General features: G+C 33.5%; 1 protein-coding gene across 1 annotated transcript in view; it reads right to left on the reverse strand.

Moving 5' to 3' along the window:
• LOC139503561 (uncharacterized) overlaps window positions 1-17,854 on the reverse strand; it is a 139,517-nt gene that overhangs the window by 21,217 nt on the left and 100,446 nt on the right. The window contains exons 98-119 of the mRNA XM_071293363.1: window positions 17,409-17,579; window positions 16,784-16,909; window positions 16,323-16,523; window positions 15,727-15,984; window positions 15,057-15,269; window positions 13,947-14,087; window positions 12,563-12,923; window positions 11,622-11,911; window positions 10,378-10,632; window positions 9,648-9,871; window positions 8,969-9,130; window positions 8,266-8,448; window positions 7,040-7,413; window positions 5,963-6,125; window positions 5,269-5,457; window positions 4,671-4,869; window positions 4,022-4,167; window positions 3,380-3,628; window positions 2,231-2,504; window positions 1,704-1,931; window positions 1,021-1,350; window positions 94-507 (exon numbers count right to left, since the gene is read on the reverse strand). Coding sequence (XP_071149464.1) covers window positions 94-507; window positions 1,021-1,350; window positions 1,704-1,931; window positions 2,231-2,504; window positions 3,380-3,628; window positions 4,022-4,167; window positions 4,671-4,869; window positions 5,269-5,457; window positions 5,963-6,125; window positions 7,040-7,413; window positions 8,266-8,448; window positions 8,969-9,130; window positions 9,648-9,871; window positions 10,378-10,632; window positions 11,622-11,911; window positions 12,563-12,923; window positions 13,947-14,087; window positions 15,057-15,269; window positions 15,727-15,984; window positions 16,323-16,523; window positions 16,784-16,909; window positions 17,409-17,579 — 5,151 coding nt within the window. The remainder of the gene's footprint in view (window positions 1-93; window positions 508-1,020; window positions 1,351-1,703; window positions 1,932-2,230; window positions 2,505-3,379; window positions 3,629-4,021; window positions 4,168-4,670; window positions 4,870-5,268; window positions 5,458-5,962; window positions 6,126-7,039; window positions 7,414-8,265; window positions 8,449-8,968; window positions 9,131-9,647; window positions 9,872-10,377; window positions 10,633-11,621; window positions 11,912-12,562; window positions 12,924-13,946; window positions 14,088-15,056; window positions 15,270-15,726; window positions 15,985-16,322; window positions 16,524-16,783; window positions 16,910-17,408; window positions 17,580-17,854) is intronic.

Genomic DNA, 17,854 nt, shown 5'->3' on the forward strand with positions numbered 1-17,854 from the left:
CACATCATTTGTACACTAGTGGATAGTTGTCTCATTGTCAGTCATACCACATCTCCTTATCTTTATTTTCAAACAATTCTAACAAGATCTTACCTGGACAGCCTCCTGTGACAGCTAGTACTGAGGCTCTCTCAAGTCTTCTCTCAGTATCATGTTGATTTCTCAGTAGATGTGACTTCATACGAGCTCTAGCCTTCTCTAGCTCGGCAATGGCAGCCATCATGTTACTCTCTTCCAGTCTAACATTGATGTTGGTACCAGTCTGGTTAAAAACAGCCTTGGTGTAATGATCCATGACGTCATTGACTCTGGCTTCACAAGCAAATACACTGGAATCTAACAGAGCCTGGAATCCACCAGATGATGGTAAGACAGTTGTATCTTGTAAGATTCCACTGTGGACTCTTACGACCTTGCCACTCAATGGTTCCACATAGAGGTCACCTGGAATTATGGGTATTGGTCTTCTGTCACCCTGTTTGACTCCTCCTACTGGAACAACATCACCTTAACAGAAAAATAAAAAAGATTAAATATAAGATTATAAAAAAGCTACTTTGATTGAAGAGTAAATTCTGTTTTCAGATAGCTTATTTTTTTTTAACCAGAACTTTATAAAATGATGGCTTTTGTTGCAAGGCCAAATATTTTTTATTGATGCTTCGTTATGTGTCTGAAAGACATGCAATTATTACTTGTCGGGTAAAAGTTCATAGGTATAGTTTCTTTTAAGAAAAGGTCTATTTGAAATAATTACCAAGGTGAGTTGATTTCTACTTCCCTAAATATTCCCAGGAGGTTATCCCATTAAATCTCTATATGAAACATTTATCTATGGATAGCATGAAGGTAGAACAATATCAGTTAAAATAGTCTGGTCATAAAGGGAACTATTTTTTGTGGATGTTGTAAGTTAAAATGATCCACTTATATAAGTGTTGAATGAAAAAAGTTCTCATAGGCTCTTGATCAATGAAAATAAATTAATTCACAGCAATGAAAAAAAAATCTGCATCTCACCTGAAGATGGATCCAGGGAGACGGCTAAGATAGGTACTGCTTGTCCTGAGTTAGGATCAACCATTACTGATCCAACTTCTACTGGTGTTGGTAAACCAGTCACTGGATCAACATGAGTACAACCAATTGGTAGAATAGCCCCAGTCTGGGGGTGCATTGTAACAGCCATGATGGGTACATGAATTCCTGTTACGGGATCAGAAATAGGTGCACCAAATTTCATGTCACTCTTGTGCTCCATTGGTTTAAGCTTAGTTTTGATTGGTTGACCATCTCTGGTTGGGAATGGTACGAAAGGTATAAATGGTTCATCTGCTCTGGCTGCCTCACCTTTTGAAAATATAAATCAAAAGTTTATAACAAGATAGCCAGCTAGAAAATAATAAACCCCCACTTCAATCTATTGGTATGGAAAGAAATTGAATAGAGATTTACTGTAAACACTTATTTTCATGGATATTTTGTAGTGTTAAGCCCTTTCTATCCTTTAATGAGACAATATAATTTCGAGATTTTCAAATTTACTTGAAGTAGTTGAATAACAAATGATCTAATTCTTACATATATGTGACGATTTATATTTGAGTTATGTTTTTAACTAGGGAAAGTCGCCAACAATAAATCGCTCAGGAAAATAATTTGGTTTACAGTATTGCTGTCAAAGTCAACAATATAACTCTAACCTGTTGCTGAGTCTACAACAAACACAAGTCTGGAAGTGACAGGGTCATATGCTACATTTCCTTGTATTGGTAAAACATGGCCTGTCTGTGGATGAACGAAATGATTTGGTGGAACATCTATTAAGCTGCCATCTGCTAATACTATTTTGGTTCCTGGTTTTGGTTTGATTAACCCTGTGTTGTTGTCTATGGCAACTAGATCAGTGGCCTTGACACTCATATCAGGTCCTATAAATAGACATAAAATATAATGAATTCCAAGCTCATATCATAATAATATTTTGTTTGCCTCTATCAAAATCAAAATGCATTACTTAGTTATAAAATATGTCTGAAAATTCTATTCAACTCATAGGTTACTAATAAATTGACTGGAGAAAGTACAAAGTTGAAAAACCTGGAAATAATGAAAAATTCAATATTTTGCAAAAGATAGTATACAGACAAAATATATTGTAATCCTAAAATCTGTTTAATTTCAGAAATCATTGATGCACGAAATTGTCAATCTGTTCCCCTGTACTTACCAAATAGTTGGTCCCTCTTCATTGGTGATGTATTACCAGCCCTGACCAGACGACCTCCTGTTCCTTCTCCAGTAATTCCCCATGCTCCAACACGCTGACATTCAGATTTACTCTCGTCCACCATGTTAGATACTAGCATTGTGACACGAGAGTTATTCGATGTGTGAGCTTCTAAGTCGATGTCTCCATCTTTATTTATTCCTCCTTCCTGTATGTGTTTGACATGCTCCTGTAATGTTCTCACTGCTTCTCTGAGAGAGGCTTGGTATTCAACCTGAAATACAACAAATTTTGTAATGTTTTAATTGTTGTCACATATCAAGGTACATTTGTACTAGATTTTGTAAAAACAAAAACTTGCATTAAATTTTTTTGAAATATCACAATAATTAATCCCACTTTTTTTTCAGTTGTCCAAAAAGCACAACAATAAATGCATATATAAGTTTTCAAATTCACAGTAGCAAACAACCTGTCAATCTGAAGTTTTTATTATTGTGAATAATGCAACTGGACAAACAACCTGTCAATCTGAGGTTTTTATTATTGTGAATAATGCAACTGGATGAAAATCACAATAATAAGAACTTCGATGTGCAGTCTGACACATATATTAGTATCCATATTTTCTTGTAGTCGCAATAATTATTCTCACTGATTTTGGTCCGTCATGTCCAAATTTCAATGATAAAAGCAAGCAGAAATTTCTAAACTTTACAGTAGTGACCAAAAATTTTCTCTAAATTTTATACAAATCAAGAAACCTTTGGTGAGCAAGCCTTACATCCTGCTGTAAATGCTGTTTCCTTTATAGATACATGTAATACAGAATGTCAAGAGTGGAGAAATATCGTAATACGCGAGTTATAGTGGTGGAATCTATTTTTCTAATGATTTTTATCCTTCTTTTTCAAAGATTTGAAGAAAGTTGTGTACTTTTTATGTGATGTCATCAGGCATGGTCTCCTTTTTTCATGACGTCACAATAGGAAAATTCAGAAGAAACCAAGAAAATTTAATGACACAATTAATTTTGACCAATCATTTGCCGATAACAGATTTTTCTCTAGTGAAGAGAAATATTTTTCACATACAGATCAAGAAATATAAAAATAGCGCAAAAATTAAAATAAAGTAAATTTCCCCTACCTGATGTTTTTCTCTGCATGATTCATCATCTGTCATCAATTCTTTCTGTCTGATGAGGATTTCTTCAAACTGTCGTCCTACATCCTTCCTTCTCTCAAGTTCATTTTCTAGAGCTCTCAACTTTTCATCATACACTTCAATGTCACCATCTGTAGCCAATACACCAGGTCCTTTCAAATTCATCTTGGCAGCCCAGAGTCCTTTCAGAGACTCATTTTGATTGGCTACTCTTTGATACATGTTTTTGACCTAAAAACATATTGATGTTCAAAATTAGTAATATCATATTTAACAAATTTATTACATGTACCACCTATTAGTCGTAATGAAAGAAAAAAAATAATGATAACAATGGATTAGTTTTTAATGTCCAGTGGCAAATATTACTGGGTTATTAATTAAGATGATGTAAATGTGAAATTCATATGAACCTGTTTTTATTTTCAGCACAGAAGTTTACATGCTGGTTAACAAAAAACAATAAGCAAGAAGACATTGCACCCCTGGACAGATTATTCCAACTCTTAGCCGACCAGTCTTTCGTCAAATAAATGTTTGATAATTCATTATTATGAGACTAAGAACCTAAAACAAATTACAGCTTTGTAAGTTAAATCTTCCTACTAAAATATAGTAACAAACCTCATCTTTCTGTCTGCCGATTGTCTGTGTGACTTTGTTAGATTGTTTAGACAGTGTATCATATAGTGTCTTTGTGTTGAAAGCCTCTAGGTCACATTGTCTGTCATAGTCCCAGAAATCATCACTCTTCACTTCAACAGCATTGGCTGGAATTGAAAAATGTTATTTATTACAAAGACAAGAAAATATTGGTATATGGGTGAAAAAGTATTTACCTCATCAAGACATAGCAGTTTTAGTTTACAAATTAAGAAATAATTGATGCCAGCTATACTTTATTGTTGTAACATGGGTAGGCATTATATTCGTGATTATTTTTGCCAGAGCGATAGCGATAGTGTACAGTATTTATGTAGGCTCTTCCATCAACCTCCCTTTCGATTTTTATCCAACTAGTTCAAACCAGTTTAATTTCGCAAAGTTGTATTTCTAAAATTCAAAATTGAAATAGAAATTATCAAATTTATTAACTTAAACAATATTTGTGTCACAGATGAAATTCTTTATTTTTGTTATACATTTTTAGCACCCCATTATTCTCTATTCTTATTTTAAGCACATATCTTTGTTGACTTTTTATTTTTTGGGTCCATTATTCTAAATTCTGTAACACCCATCCAGACACACATATAATATTTCCCAGCCTTACCGTCCAGTATAGCAAGTCTGTTATCATCTGGATTATCTCTACGTAGAGCAGCTGCCTCCATATTCCTGTGGAATTTCCTGGCCGGATGTACAGTGGATCCTTTACTGGAATAGTCATCAAAGTTATACTTCCTGGTTCTGGCTCGGTAGAATGGGAATAAGTATGATGTCTTTGTCCAGCCATATTTACGGAATAACACCTGAAAAGTAATAAAAAATATTTCAAATACCTTGAATATCTAAGAAAAGTATGAAATTTTGGCCGGCAAATTTAAAATGACTGTATGAAAGATATATTATTACTGACAAGAATTTCAATATTTGATTAAAATCTTATTTAGGATTTAAATTGGAACAAAATATTGAACAATTTAAAGTAGCTTGGTAATTTCTAAGGAAAGGGTGAGAAAAGGGTTATGAAATGATAAAAAAAAGTTGAAAAGTGAGCTTCAAACCTCTTCTATCCATCAACCCCATAATTTAACAGTCTTGGTTTTATACCTACCAATGCAATCAGCATTATAACCATGGCTAACAAATCTATACCTTTTTACCTACCAATGGGCTAAAAGATCTTAACCTTTTGGTTTAATACTTACCAATGCAATCAGCATTATAACCATGGCTAACAAAGCAGCTCCTAGAATGATGAAGATGATAGCCCAGTCTGGAGCTTGTAGGATGTCAGAAGCAAGTCCAATACCATTCTGTATAAAGTATCGTGATGTAGGTGGGAAGAAAGGTCCATCTTCAGAACACACTGAGTTCTGGGCCATTACTCGAATGTACTGAAAGATATCAAACTATTTTAAGTAACTTTTAACAAACTAATTCAAGTTTTGTTATCCATTACAAATTTTACATTGAAAGCAAATCTTTAATTATCTCTATTAAATATATTCACAACTGGTCTAGAAAGCAATTTAAAGATTAGTATAAGGTGTGGAGATCTTGCCTTATGCTGAAGAGTTATATCCTTAAAATCCCGGAAAATCACCTGCAAACTGTCTGTGTGTGGGGGATTTCTGCCATTAAATTGAAATTATGAAAGAGCAATTTGTCCTCAATTTATAACAGTACAATCAATTTTACCATAGCTATGGGATTGTAAGTCTGAAGAAGCCAAAAAAAACCCCACACACATTAAAATAGAAGACCCCCTTGAAGGTTTTGTAGGTATAAAGAACTATCTTGCCAACAAAACCCCCATGGGCATTTAGAAATGTTGGCAGGTATGGAAAATTGATACCCTAAAAGGGTAGCCAAATCAGATATAGTATATTTATTACTTACCATTTTCTTGTTGACATCATTGCTGACATAAAAGACGTAGACACCAGGGTCATTGAACTGGTAGAAGAAGAGAGTGGCTGATGAGGTGGACTGAACCATACTCTCCACTAACAGTCTGAAGCCTCCATAGTCAAAGTTACCATTCGTGTTGAACAAGTTGTTTCTGAAATAAATAGTTGAACTATTAGCAATAATGATCACTTATATTCTAATATACCCTCTTTGAGTATACAGAAAATAGGAAGTTGATAAGCGATGAATGTGAAAACATATTGCACAGTAAGAATACTTAATGCTTGTTCCAAATCAGAAGCCTGTAATTCAGTGGTTGTCGTTTGTTGCTGTCATACTTTTTTTCGTTCATTATTTTTAACATAATTTAGTATGTTAGTTATCTTGCATGAATTGTTCAACATTTGCATACCTGCCAACTTTTCAAAATGCCCATGGGGGTTTTGCGTGAAAGATGGCTGTCATAGTCCTAAAAAAACCTTCAAAGGGGCCTGCAAATACATTTTAATGCTGTTTTTTGGCTTCTTGATACTTTTATAAGCCTAAAGTCATTGTAAAATTAATTGTTTTGTTTAAATTGTGGACAAAATTGCTCTTTCAAAATTTCAATTTGGGAGCCTCCATGAGGGAAATCCCCCGCAAATAGTGACAGTTGGCAGGTATGCATTTGTAATTTCCTTGCCTTTTATACCTTACTATTTGGTATTGGTGTTGCTCATTGTTGCAGTGACCTATAGCTGTTAAATTCTGTGTCATTTGATCTTCTGTGGAAAGTTGACTTATTGGCAATCATACAACATCTTCTTATTCTTATATCACTTCAAGTTTTATTCTTGGAATTGATTTTATTTTATGAAAAATGCAATAAAAATGACATATATAGCAATGTTGTGTATAAAGAATACGTAAGTATTTGGTATACAGAAAATTGAATGAGAAATGAATGTAAAAAAGCATCACACAGTATAGCATAATGGTAGAAAGTATGCTACCAATATTCTGGAAGATCAACATTTTAAGCTTAGACCCTTTATCTAGACTCCAAGCAGATGATATAGTACTTACATGTCATAAACTGGGTAATATGAGTTACTAACTGCCCATGCCATTATTTCACCATATTCCAAACACGTTACTGGATTAGCTATTCCAGTAAATGTAGAATTTGCCAGTGATGATGTAGCCAGCAGACGACGCCTTCCTGTATATTGGTTACTATCTACTGATGCATTGTAGGTAATTGATGAGTCCTTGACATTGGATGTGAAAAGGGAGACAACATCACTAGTGGTGGGATTATACACGCCCAAAAATCCTGACGGACCCGATTCAACAAGATGTATTGTGTTTTCTGTACCATCTAACAAGCTACACTGATCCTGAGTAATGGCCTCTCGGGAATTAATGGATGAAAGCATGTTGTCTGATGTTATTTCATGCTGAAAAATTAAATAAAAATCATGAAAACTAGTCATTAAGATTTAATATTCTATAAAATAGTGTGGATTAATCATTATTTCTGTGATACCAATTTTAATGGATTTCATAAATATAGGCAATCCACAAATCTAAATGTTAGGCTAAGTTCAACTTTACTATTAAAGGTTTGTATGCAAATTGTTATCATATATCCATTAAACTACAATTTTTTTTTTAACCAGGAAAAATTGATATTCACAAGAATAAATGAATCCACAGTAGAGGGGGGATAGGACCTTTTTCAGGACTCTGGGATCGGGTGTTATTAAGCTCGGGATTTCAGGATTTACCCATTCAGGATCCGGGAATTCTTTTTTTCAAATTACAGGATCCGGGATTTAACTTTATTTAAATTCGGGACCTCTGGATTTTGTGTTCTTAAGCCCGGGATTTCGGGATCAGGACCCCTCCTACCCCCCTCATAGTACCTAAGTTAAAATATCAATCACCATGATCATGATCTTTTGAATAAGAATTAAAAATATACTGTAGTAGTTGTTTCGATAATCATGAAATTATCTGTCAAATCAATGGTTTTGCAAATAAAATTTATACCAAATTTCTATTTACATTCCTGGTCATCATTCAGTATTGAATTTCAAAATTTTACTTTGTTTTAAAATCATATTTTATACTTATCTAAACAGATATGCAATTTAATGCCATAAAGCTTACAGAAACATTTTCAAATCATATCCTCAATGTATATTGACAAGATTTAGATTTTCTTATCATATTTATCATCTAATATACAAAGATATATTCATATTTATCACATAATATACAAAGATATATACTGCTTAAAAACTTACAGAAACAGAATCATTTGCATGTCGTATCACAACGTGTACTTCTAATGGAGGTTCAGCACAGACAAGACCAATTCTATCACGCTGAGCTATTCTACATTCCAGGTTACAAACATCCTCCAAGTAATCTGATTGACATAGACATACGCCGATGTAACGATCATATCCAACGTAAGTGTCACACACCTGTATAAAGAAAATATAATAACGATATTTACGAAGATAGAAAATATATATGCAATATATAATAATAATATAATAATTTTTAAGGGAATAGGATTGGGGAGTTTATATCTCTTGAATTCAGCTAGCAAAAAATATAAATTAAAAAAATACATATGCAACAATCATTATAAGAAGCATTATTTTCTCTCTTGTATTTAGAGCCCAAGTTAATACAGGGTATTTATAACAATGCTGGCATGAAACAGCAAGCAATAATTTATCAGTTCTGACTGAACAGAGCAAAACTTTGAAGATTTGTAAAGTTGCTTTAATCAAATACCTAGACAATTGGGCACTAGGGAACTGTAGGTAAAATGTGATGTTGATATGACATTTCACTGAACACAGCAAGAGAATTTTCAGTTGATTAGAGATTAGACAACTAAGTCAGTGTGAGTGAATTGTGAAGATAATTTGACATTTTGCCACTATGACACTGTGACTAAATTGTAAATTGTAAATTCATTTAAGCGTCCCTTACATAATTACTACAGTAGTCCTCCCATTCTCCATCGGTTAGACACTCCCCATTCTGTGCTCTTGTTGTTCCTGACAAGCAGAGGTCATATACTTTCTTTGTACAATCTATTATATCTGTGTTCTCAATGAATCCTGCTCCACATGGACAAGTTCTATCACTCTCCTGTAAAAAGAAAAATCAAAGCACTGAAAGAACTTTTAGAATGTTCCTAACAGACAATAATTACAATATTATTTTTTTTTTACATTATAAATTAGGTAAACATGGTAAAGTCCATTATTCTCTAGACATTTCTGTCTCAAATTCAAAGCAAAATACTGAATCATACTTTAACAGTGAGTAGTTCTAAATTTCTGTAAATTTAGAAATTATTACTGTTATTTTTGTAATATGTAAAATTGCAATGGGAAGTGTTTTGCAACTTAAAAACTGGCATGCATGCATTCTGAAAGCATAACTTGTATGAAGCAATTTCTGAAATCCCATTAATAAATCTCCCTTTGTCCGTTGTTCAACATTGTCAATAACAAATTCAAACATTAATTTCTGAATTAACATTATTCAAAACAAGTATTTATAATCACTAAAACTTTTAAGGTAAAATACTATTTAATAATACTGATATGACATAATAATCTGGAGGGTTAAGTAATATTTTTGGTATGTTTGTGTAAATTACCTGGAAATCTCTTCCAGATCCTGTGCAGTCACAAGTTGTCTGTCCTCTCTCAGATTGGAAGGCCTGACCTCCACAGAAATAACACCCTTCTTGTGCCTCCCATTTGTTGAAATGATTGACAGGGCAAAGTTCACAGTCATTTATACTCTTTCCTTCACTGTATGCATTGTAACGTCCTGCAGGGCACGGTGTGGGAGAAGAACTATTCTGTGGACAGTAATATCCTGTAAACGAAAACAAAAATTACCTACTAGTACCTTAATAACATTAAATCCAAAAAAGTTCTTCAAAGGAACTATATATTAAGTGCTATTTTCAGAAATTTGTATGCACAATCCCTACACCATCTTTGCAAAAACAAAGGCAAGACAATAGTGCTGTAGTTGGTCATTTTTATCTCAAAGTGAAATCAATATCTTCAATGGCAGCAATGCTTTGATATAAACTATTATTTATAAATATGCTCTTCAAATAGAGTTTTATGTACACTTACTGACTGACTAATCATGGAATAAAAAATAATCGAAATTCTAATATTTAAATGGTTAAATAAAATAAATTTCAGTCAGTTGACTCAATCAAAACTAAATTAGTTAAATACAGATATATAATTGCAGATACTCTATTTCACGTTAAGTCCTTTTCAACCTAACACGTGGCGATTTAATTTCAAATTTACTTGATGAAAATGGCTTGTGACTTTTTGTTGATCAACAGTATATAAACTTACCAGCTGGACATAGGTAGGAGTTTGTAGCATTCGGTCCAAATATTTCCGCTATAGAACTGGCATTTGCCACAGGTTGATCTGTTGTTGCCATTGCCAGACATACAACTCCCGCTCGACACGCTTCACATACAGCTCTGCTCGTGTGTGCTCCAAATGTTCCTGGTTTGCATGGTTCACATGTGTCCTCGAAAGTGGCTCTGGGAGATCCATCATATTCCTTGTAACCAAGGGGACACATGACAGGTTCAATGGCACCTGGGAAAAAAATGATCATATGGAATACACTTTATTAATTGTCATTGAGTATTTTCAAGAAACTCAGACAAATAGTGTGATTATACACATAAAAATTTATATTTTGTGATTAAAATTGCAGAGTGAATATCATAAACTAATTCTCGACATTGGCATGAACATGATTTAAAAATTGTTCATCTTGCTTCCCTTTATTAAATTTTACTTAAAATGCTAGAGATAAAACTTGGAAGATACTGCTATTAAGCCAGCAACATCAGGTTATGATTGCATTTTTGCAAACTTGTTCCACCAAAACTTCCAATATATATATAGATAAAACATTACTTCTAATGCAATTTGTATGTAACAATTTTTTTCATTGGCTAAAAGTTGCCGTCAAATCCACAGTTGACCAGGCGTAACTAAGGATGGACCCGCCATTTTGAATTGTTGAATCAACAAATGTTCGATTACTACTATATAATCGAAAATAAAACAACACCTACCTCGAATTCGCCGTTTTAATGTAATTTTATCCGAATTTGAATCGTACAGGTAACGTAAAAATCTCTAGTTTGTAAGTTTTCATTTGTATGACGTCACGTTTAGCCATGACGTCTTTGCGCCAAAATCATTCATGAAGTTTCGCGGATTTTTTTTATTTGTCAAATTTAGACCTTTTTTCAAGTTTTATCGTAATATTTCTTTTTGTAATGCATTAGAATCGGAATAACAGTACTGTAGTTGAAGAGTTGCCATCGTCAATTTTGATTTGACGGTCGCAAATCTCCGTTTTACTGTCTCCGCTACGCGTCGCCAGTAAAACTGCATTTGCGACCGTCAAATCTACAATTGACGGTGGCAACTCTTCAACCACAGTACTGTTATTCCTTAAGTATCTGGCACTCAAACAGATAAAATGCTTCCAAAATATTTATTTTTTCACTTAAAAATACATAAATGGTTCAGTTAAAATAGCTTATGCTATGCTAATGATAAAACCTTACCTGCATCTGAAACATTACAACTGTCCAGTTTTCCACAGTAATGACCTTGTGGGCAGGGTATTGGATAAGCTGTTCCATTAGGGCAGTAATACCCAGGTGGACATGGGACTTGGGCCATAGAGAAGTTACAGTAATATCCTGCTGCACAAAGGACTTGGATCTGTGCGCCATCAGGACAATGGTATCCCTCGTCACACTGTATTCCTGAGTAGGTCATGCTTTCGTTTGGACATCTGTTTCCAGCAGGACAAAGATGGCAATCTGAGATATTACCAGCTGCTATTGTATCTCTATAAATAAAACAATTACAATCAGATATCAAAAGTGTACTTTATTTCTGTACAATTGAATTTTTTGGGCCATTTTCACTATTATTTTTTTGTTGTTGTACATTATTCTCTATACTTTATATTTTAGCACCCCCTAATTATTTTTTATTCATTTATTTAATATTAAAATAATTACATAATCAAAATCTATTATTACTATCAATAGGTAAAATTTCAAACTGAGAGTAAAACATTAATAAGCTATTAAAAATATATTGAATTTTTTTTCTTCTTCAAAATTACAAAACAATTTATTACATTAGTATTTTTCAAGATTCCATGGAAAAAACTGGATTTACAAATGAGGGCCCTCATGGGGTTTTTGATTATGTGATTACTTGGCCGTTTTTTTAATGATTATTTGATTATTAAGCCAAATATTTCATGATTATTTGATTACCTAGGACTGTATTTTTAGTTATGATTATTTGATTACTAAAGATAAGGAAATATTTAATGATTATGTGATTATATTGGCAAAAAAATGGTGATTATGTGATTACTAGGACCCCCCCCCCCCTTCCATGAGGGGCCTCACAAATGAAATGATTCAAACAGAAACTTTGTATCCTATTCATATTGCACAGTTACTCTATTGAGAGAGCAATTTACCTGTAGGTTCCAACAGGGCAGGGCAGTATATCCAAAGACCCATTTGGACAATAGGTCCCCACAGGACATGGATATATAGTGTAGTCTGCTATTCCAGTTTCATTACATCTATATCCAGACGGGCAAAGTTTACACCAGGCAATGTCGTCTGCTTCTTGAAGGTCATTGTATGTCTCTACAGGACATGGGACAGGATTGGCAACTCCAAAGGGGCAATAATATCCACTGTAACATGGTTCTGACAATGTGGAATTGTGGGCACACACTCTTCCTCCTGGACATTCATTACAATCGGCAGAACTGTTGGCGCCCTCTATGGCGATAAACTTTCCAGCTGGACAAGTCAGCTTATCTGGTGTTCCTGTAAATAAATTATAATTAAATGCTTTTTAAGAATTGTTACAATGTGAACAAAAGTCTGGAAATAGTTTATATAAGAATGTTTCAGTAACTGTTATAATTATGAATATTTATGAATTGAACCGAATTTCATTTTTCAATTTTCAGTTGTGCTTAGAAATAACATTTAAATTGAATTTCATCTAAAACTGTATAATGAATTTTCGAATTGGCTGAGAGGTTTTGACATGTTAAATAAATACCTAATAGAAGTTTATGGCTTAGAAAATATTCCCTATCATCAAGTAGTATTATCCATTGAGGCAGAAACCATTTTCAAGTCAGGGGGGAGTTGTTAGGATAGAACTTGATATGTTAGTTCAATAAAATTGTCTAACCAATGTAATACCTACCTTCAGGGCAGTAATATCCATAGGGACAGAAACCACCATTAGGTCAGGGGTTGTTGTTAGAATGGATCTTTTTATAATACCTTAATACAAGTTTTTAAAGTTTTCTAACCAATGTAATACCTACCTTCAGGGCAGTAATATCCATAGGGACAGAAACCACCATTATGTCAGGGGGGAGTTGTTAGAATGGATCTTTTTATGATACCTTAATACAAGTTTTTAAAGTTTTCTAACCAATGTAATACCTACCTTCAGGGCAGTAATATCCATAGGGACAGAAACCACCATTATTAGGTCAGGGGGGAGTTGTTAGAATGGATCTTTTTATAATACCTTAATACAAGTTTTTAAAGTTTTCTAACCAATGTAATACCTACCTTTAGGGCAGTAATATCCATAGGGACAGAAACCACCATTATTAGGTCAGGGGGAGTTGTTAGAATGGATCTTTTTATAATACCTTAATACAAGTTTTTAAAGTTTTCTAACCAATGTAATACCTACCTTCAGGGCAGTAATATCCATAGGGACAGAAACCACCATTATTAGGTCAGGGAGGAGTTGTTAGAATAGATCTTTTTATAATACCTTAATACAAGTTTTTAAAGTTTCCTAACTAATGTTAAACCTACCTTCAGGGCAGTAATATCCATATGGACATAGGCCACCATCAGGGCGTAGGGAGTTGTCAGGGTTTGGTATAGTCATATTAGCCAGACAGAAGTAACCTGCAGCACAAGGACCTGTGATTTGGCCTCCTGTACAGTACTTTCCTGAAAAATATAAACAAATCAATTGTTATTATTATAAAAATAAGTGGAACTCTTTGCAGATCATTAGCAGCAAAATGGTTGTCATATCTCAAGCATGAATTAGAGAATGTTATTATATAAAGAAAACAAATAATTTAAAATTACTTTATACTTTGTCCTTTTAAATTTTTAAATTTCAGTTGGTACAAAGGAGTAGGTCCAGTAAGGGCCTATTATGGCCTCAAATTTCAGGTTCATCTAAGGAAAGATTTTAGACACTTTTTAAACATTTAATTGTCTATTTCAATTGATTCGATTAGTGTAGGTGACAGATTTTCACTTATTTAGTCATTAAAAACGCTCCGATTCAAGCTGAAATATGAAAAATCTATCAAATATGCCAAAAAAACATCACTTTTTCAGATGTTTTTTGTCAAAAATGAAAGTGCCCGCATCCGTGTTCATCCTCAACCTTTATATATGTTATGTATTATCATCAAATACAACTTATATTTCAATATTATGAATGAACGTGAATGCGGCCACTTTCATTTAAGACGGGAACCGTCTAAAATCTAACTAAAATGCTCAAATTGTGAAGATTTCAGTAATTTAACATGACTTCATGATGCTAGTACCCGATATATGTGCATTGTATTGTCAAAAACAGTCCATATTTATGTAGCAGAAGCATTCTACTTTCCAATATATAGCTAAAAGATTACATTTTCACAATTTTCTAAAACTGCTATATTTTGGGGCCAAAAAGGGGTCTTACTGAACCTACTCCTTTTCATGGATTGAAGAAAAACTGTATTTGCTATGTTTGATTTGAACATAATTTTGCCTATGTACCCATGAAATTTGTACTTCATTGGACATATACATTTGTGGTTAACATATAGTGACTAAGCCTATACCAGCAAAATCCATGTAAATTTGTATCACAGGAATAATAATGAATCCTCAGTATTTGAAATTTATAATTACCTGCTGGACAGTAAGGACAATCATCTGCTCTTTCTAATCCTGTTGTGGAGTTGTCTGTGTATTGACCGTCTGGACATTGTATTGGATTGATTGTTCCATTTGGACAGTAAGAGAATGGTGAACATGGCTCGGGATCACTGGAATTTAACATGCAATAAAAACCACTTGGACAGTCGATACATTCTATGGAACCATAGTTTGGCTGGTACTTTCCTAGAGAAATAAATTATATCCAATGTTTACAAATAATTCAGGTCATATTCAAACTAATACAAGAACAGGTCACCAAATCAACAAGTTGTATGTGTTGTCCTTATACCCCTACTGTTATCCAAAGTATCTGAAGACAGGAAGTGTCTGACAGATCTGAAAGTGTTTCCATGGCACAACTTACCACTGTCAAGCTACTGACCAAATGTGAAATAATTCTGTTTTGGACAACGGGAGAAAAGGTGCAATGAAGACATTAACCTTAGTAAATTTAACATATCATAAATTAACAAATTATCTGCAAACTGGAAGTAGAATTCTGAAAGACTCATATGTTACAACCTATCACTTCCATGCTACTGACTGAAAATGTAACCATTCGATTACTAAATATTTGTTAAGCTGCTCCCTAAGAAAAACCTGGATAGATATTTTTGACAAAGTTCATTTATTCCTTTACCTGGTGGACAAGCTATTGGATTAGCTGTTCCTTGTGGACAATAAAATCCAGGTGGGCATTGGTAACCAGATGGTGCATCACTCTGGATCTTAGAAGTATCTGGACAGTAGTATCTTTCCTGACATACTCCGGATGGACCTAACATTCCTTCGTTGGCACAATAATATCCAGCATCACAAGGGAAACAATCACTCTCTGATGCTCCATTTGTCTGGTTACGTTGGGTTCCACGTGGACAGAGAGTGGCTGCTACTGTACCTGTAGAAATTCAAGAAAATATTAAATTTGCATCCATTTAAAATTGTTACATTGATGTGGCAATTGACTTTCTCATGTTAATTATATTTTATATTGTTCTTTTACTTGTCTTTGTAAATTATTAACCTTTACTGTTTAGTACATTTTTGGTTATAGCATTTTTGGCAAATCAGTACTTATATCTCCTGAACTTGTGCTAGAGTGCTATGTTCTTTTTTTGTGTTTTTTGTTTTTCATTTTTGCTTATGTGCTTTGTCTATAGGCCATGTTTTTTTCTTTGTTGACATATTTGTTTATTTGAATAAAAGGAAAACTTGCAAGAACAATATTTTTCTTACCTTCTTCACAGTAATAACCATGAGGACAAGGTCCATTGACTCCATCATTTGGTGCCGCGACTGTGGCATTTCCTAAACAGAGGAAACCAGCAGAACAGTTACCAGCAGGGGCAGATAATCCAGACTGGTCACAATACAAACCAGGTGGGCAGGCAAGACATTCATCTTCTGATGACAGGCCTTCATGTGGATTGTAGGTTCCTATAGAAAAGATATAACTTGTAATTAATAGAGCCATTTTAAAATTTGACCTATTATTATTTGACAGCAATTTGAAAAAAAACAACCATATTTGATTGATTAAAAGATTTGAAAAAAGTCTGCCATCTCCAAATAATTAAAGCAGAATGACAAAGTCTATGTTTTGGTACTAAACATTTTAAAGAGTTGTAAATAAATAAAGTGTGACAGCAACAAAGACACATATTATCTGGATTTTTCTCAATGTGTCTCTTAATTACCTATAGAACAGGGTATTCCATCATTATAAGTGCCATTCAGACAGTAGTGACCTGACGGACAAGGTAGTGTTGCATTCATTCCCATAGTGGGACACGTTGTTCCCTCTAGACAATCCAAACAAGCACCTGTCAATAGAAACATAAATATGAAGACAATAGTTCTAAAAACTTGAATAATATTTATAATTATAGATATCCGATATATAGGCAAACAATAAATTTTAACATTCAAAGAATTAACACATTTTTTGTTTTTTGCAAAATTTGTCAAATTCAAAAAAAAAGCAGTAAAGAAAATACAATTGTTTCTGAATCTGCAAATTGGTTCTAAAAAAATAAAAGATTCACGAAAATGTATTAAAAAACAAAATTTATAAAATTTTGGCAATAACAATGCCAACTTTTTTTAATTTTAGGTCTTACAGTTATCTTTTCCATCATGAAAATCTCAATCTAATTTGCCTTTTCAGAATCTTCAGAACCGTAGAAAATCACATCATTGGTTAAATTTCCATTGTTTATGAAGTTACTAGCCAATCAAAATATTTTACACTTTTTAAATTTTTTATCCAGAATGCATCAGACTCTGAAATAGCAAATTACTACTAATCATCTTTGTACCCACCTAATCCAGTACTTGGAGCATATGTTCCAATATCACAAGGAGTTTCTGTGACAGCACCAGATAGACAGTAGTGTCCAGCAGGACATATGTAGCCAATTAATCCATCAGTAGGACTAGCAACATTGGATCCTGTCATACATATGAAACCAGCATCACAGGGCAAGCTGTGGCCTAGAAAAGACAAATTGTTAAATTACAAACCCATGCTCTCATAACTGACCTGTTTTAACAGTTTGGTTTGATCCAAGCATTTTTCACAAGGGTTAAAAAGGACATTTTTTTCCAGACACCATACCAATTGGTGTTTGAATCAAATCATTTCACAGCTTTGCAAATGTAACCTTGACACTATTTGAATTTCTATACACATATTTTCTGATTCATGACACAAAAAACTTCACATTTCATTTAACCAAAATCTAACATTTTTTAATTCATTATGTCTT

Source organism: Mytilus edulis, chromosome 14, assembly GCF_963676685.1.
Source record: "Mytilus edulis chromosome 14, xbMytEdul2.2, whole genome shotgun sequence".
Lineage (NCBI taxonomy): Eukaryota > Metazoa > Mollusca > Bivalvia > Mytilida > Mytilidae > Mytilus > Mytilus edulis.